The sequence below is a fragment of the Patagioenas fasciata genome, chromosome 10 (assembly GCF_037038585.1).
Source record: "Patagioenas fasciata isolate bPatFas1 chromosome 10, bPatFas1.hap1, whole genome shotgun sequence".
In the NCBI taxonomy this organism is placed as follows: Eukaryota; Metazoa; Chordata; class Aves; order Columbiformes; family Columbidae; genus Patagioenas; species Patagioenas fasciata.
Window position 1 is genome coordinate 25,235,614 of NC_092529.1, and position 3,651 is coordinate 25,239,264.

Below are 3,651 nucleotides of genomic sequence, written 5' to 3' on the forward strand. Positions count from 1 at the left end.
AGCTGCCAGAGCACTCAGGCCTTGCACCAACACAAGGGATGAGAAGGAGAGTGTGGGAGTGGAACCAAAACAGCTCTGGAAGAACAAGCACTGGTGCTCCCTGGCAGTGCTGCCATGCTGGACTCTTTTCCCTTCTACCCATGCACACAGGAACTGTCCCTGCAGCTCCAAAATAGCCTTGCAGGAGGGATACAGTGAAAAACAAGACACTATACGAACCTTTATTTTGTTTAAACAAAAGGAGAGCACGGCTCCTCATTTATACAGCCAGTGGTTATAAAAGAAAAGCAGACAGAGAATTGGAAAGGGGCTGAAAACATTCTAACAATAAAAAACCAACACACCAAAACAGAAAATCCAGATGACAGGCTGAGCCTGTAATAAGTCACTTTAAAACTCCTATGCAGAAGCAGAGAGGCAGTTTATTGCTCCAGAAAACACTTCTATACGAGTTTGCACAGGACATCCTTGAGCTCCTGGTTCCTCATGCTGTAGATGAGGGGGTTCACTGCTGGAGGTAACACTGAGTACAGAACAGACACCACCAGACCCAGGGATGGGGAGGAGACAGAGGGGGGCTTCAGGTGAGCAAATATGCCAGTGCTGACAAACAGGGAGACCACGGCCAGGTGAGGGAGGCAGGTGGAAAAGGCTTTGTGCCGTCCCTGCTCAGAGGGGATCCTCAGCACGGCCCTGAAGATCTGCACATAGGAAACCAGAATGAAAATGAAGCACATAAAAACTAAACAGCAACTGACCACAAGAAGCCCAAGTTCCCTGAGGTAGGTGTCTGAGCAGGAGAGCTTGAGGATCTGTGGGATTTCACAGAAGAACTGGTCCAGGGCATTGCCCTTGCACAGAGGCAGTGAAAATGTATTGGCCGTGTGCAGCAGAGCATTGAGAAACCCAGTGGCCCAGGCAGCTGCTGCCATGTGGACACAAGCTCTGCTGCCCAGGAGGGTCCCGTAGTGCAGGGGTTTGCAGATGGCAACATAGCGGTCGTAGGACATGATGGTGAGGAGAGAATACTCTGCTGTAGCACAGAAAAAGAAAAAAAAAAACCTGGGCAGCACATCCTGAGTATGAGATGGCCCTGGTGTCGCAGAGGGAATTGTCCATGGATTTGGGGACAGTGGTGGAGATGGAGCCCAGGTCGAGGAGGGCGAGGTTGAGCAGGAAGAAGTACATGGGGGTGTGGAGGTGCTGGTCCCAGGCTATGGTGGTGATGATGAGGCCGTTGCCCAGGAGGGCAGCCAGGTAGATGCCCAGGAAGAGCCAGAAGTGCAAGAGCTGCAGCTCCCGTGTGTCTGCGAACGCCAGGAGGAGGAACTGGGTGATGGAGCTGCTGTTGCACATTTGCTTTTCCTGGACATGGGGCGCTGTCATGAGAAAAAAAAAAAAAAGAGTGAGAATCCAGGGAAGAGTTCTCTGACAAAAATCAAACCAACTCCTATAGACACTCCCCTGTCACACACAGACAACCTTTTGTTTTTCTATGAGAACTTTCTCCAGCACTGTGGCTGGAGCCCTGCTTGGTGCTTCCCAAATGTGCAACCAAGAGCAGGGCCTGTGCGCATGGGCTCTCGATAACTCAGCCCAGCTCTGCAGAAGTGGGGCCACGGGAACGGTGGGGACTGTCCTGGTTCTGCTAACACAGAAGAACTGTCAGCACCCATTCACAAGGAACAGAGGTGGTGAAGGCAGTTTAGGAGTTCCAGGATTTTTACGTCTCCCTCCACATTCACTGCAGAGTGTTGTTGGGTGTCAGAGACCCTCAGCATTTCTGCTGCACTCAGGGACAACAGAGCGAGTCCTGTGAGACCAGAGGATGCCTGTGGGTCAGTGCAGAGTGAGGGCAGCTGCTCTGTCCCTCTGTCTTGGTCCAGCTGCCCTGGGCAGACACCTTTCTGAGATGGAGCCTGATCACACTCCCATGTTACCCTGAAAAGCCACTGGGAGCTACGGAGAAGAGGGATCCCCCTCAGACCACAACATGTCTCACCATTTCTTAAAGTCTCAGCTCCCCAGATTTAACCCAGGACACACACGGCAGATTTCACAAACCCAACAGCATTTCCTACATCGTAGAATTTCTGCACTTCTCCGTGGTGAATTCAGATAATGCTGAAGTGCTATAGGACAGGTTTGCATCCTGGAGGAAATCTCAGAGCTTGGAAGGAAGCAGCCAAGAATCCTAATGATGGCATTTGACTGGGGGACACTCAGCTCACTCCCCAGCCCCACAGACTGCATTGCCCACACCCCACAGGTCAGAGCAAAGCTGGGACACGTGTTCCCATGGACACACCTGCAGGAAAGGACCCACAAGATCAGGCTGTGACTCTGCAGCTGAAACTGCCATCCCCAGAGAGCCTGACAGCAAGAACAAGATCCCAACAGCAGTGACCCAGAGCAGGGGAGCAAGAAGGACAATGCGGTGAGGGTGGGTGTGAGAGAGGCCAGAGCAGAGGCAGCCGGGCACTCAGACAGCGTCACCCTTCCCCAGCTGTGCAGCCACCTCCCAGACACCAACATTGCCGGGCAGCTGCTCTCAGCCCCTGTGCTCTGCAGAGGAACTGGAGCTCTGGCTGCACAGGAGCTGCTTCATGCCTTGGAGCCCCCGGCCCTGAGGGCAGAGGCTTTGCTGGCTGGGACAGGAGGCCAGGGGGCTGCTCACAGGAGGGATCTGCACTGCAGGGGATCACAGGCACTTTTCTCTGTTCTCCCTCCCATAACAATTCCGCGTTTAGTTTCCTCTCATTTCTGATCATTTCCCTGCAGCCTGGAGATTCTCCCCCTGGGAGGTGTTTCCCTGTCCATGTCTCTTCCCTGTCCGTGCTCACAGACCCCATCCCACCCTCTGTGCCCTCCCCCTGGCCCTACAGATCCTGCCTGTTCCCAGGGCACTGCCTGGGGGCATCTTCCTGTTTGCAGGCTGGAAAACAGGACAGGTCAGACTAGGCTGAGGGGTCCAGCAAAGGTGATGCAGGTGCTGTGCACAGGCAGAGGGGTGGTGAAGGGATGGTATGAGCCTTCTGGCAGATGTGCTGATCACTCAGAGTTGCAGTTCAGGAGTCTCAGTGACTTGTTTAAGCATGAGAACTCATTGTTATTTTATCCTTTCCTGCACCCCCCACCCCGTGGGAGAGGAAACTGAAAAGACAGGCTCAGGAAAGCTCCTTATCTGTCTGGTAATCCTTGCATTGGTCTTGTCCTTGAGTCATCCCCTTGGAAAAATGCTGGGGTTGATCTCGATCTGTGAGCAGCCCTGACCCACACAGCACGCTCTCCACAGCAGAAACACATTTCCTGCCCTATAGGGTTTGCTCCTTTCACCCACATTTTCTCCCCTCAGTGTTGTTGGGATCTCCCCAGGCAGGCTGAGCCTGACCCTGGCAGGCGGCAGAGTCCCTGTCCCGGCACAGCCCTGGGGTGCAGGGACCCTGCTCTGCAGGACAGCCCTAGGCACCCCTGGGTGATCACCCGGCTTCACAGCTGTTCAACATTCCCTGACAAGAGCCCCCTCCTTACAGATCCCACCAGCTGTGCCTGTGCCAGTTTTAGGAGATGCCTCCAGGAGCTACAGCTGCATTGCCCTGCACCCAGAGACTTACCATGGCAAGGGCTGCAAAGGTTTCTCCTCCAGTGAGC

The 3,651-nt window shown here is 54.1% G+C and overlaps 1 protein-coding gene across 1 annotated transcript; it reads right to left on the reverse strand.

Annotated features, from left to right (window-relative positions):
• Positions 1–443: 443 nt before the first annotated feature.
• On the reverse strand, positions 444–1,010 carry LOC136105623 (olfactory receptor 14J1-like). Its single transcript, XM_071812856.1, has one exon. The coding sequence runs from the start codon at positions 1,008–1,010 to the stop codon at positions 444–446; it is 567 nt and encodes a 188-aa protein (XP_071668957.1).
• Between the last annotated feature and the right edge of the window lie 2,641 nt (positions 1,011–3,651).

What these genes read in the sequence shown, in the direction of transcription:
- LOC136105623 (XM_071812856.1), bottom strand. Translation starts at nt 1,010, where the DNA reads ATGTCCTACGACCGCTATGTTGCCATCTGCAAACCCCTGCACTACGGG.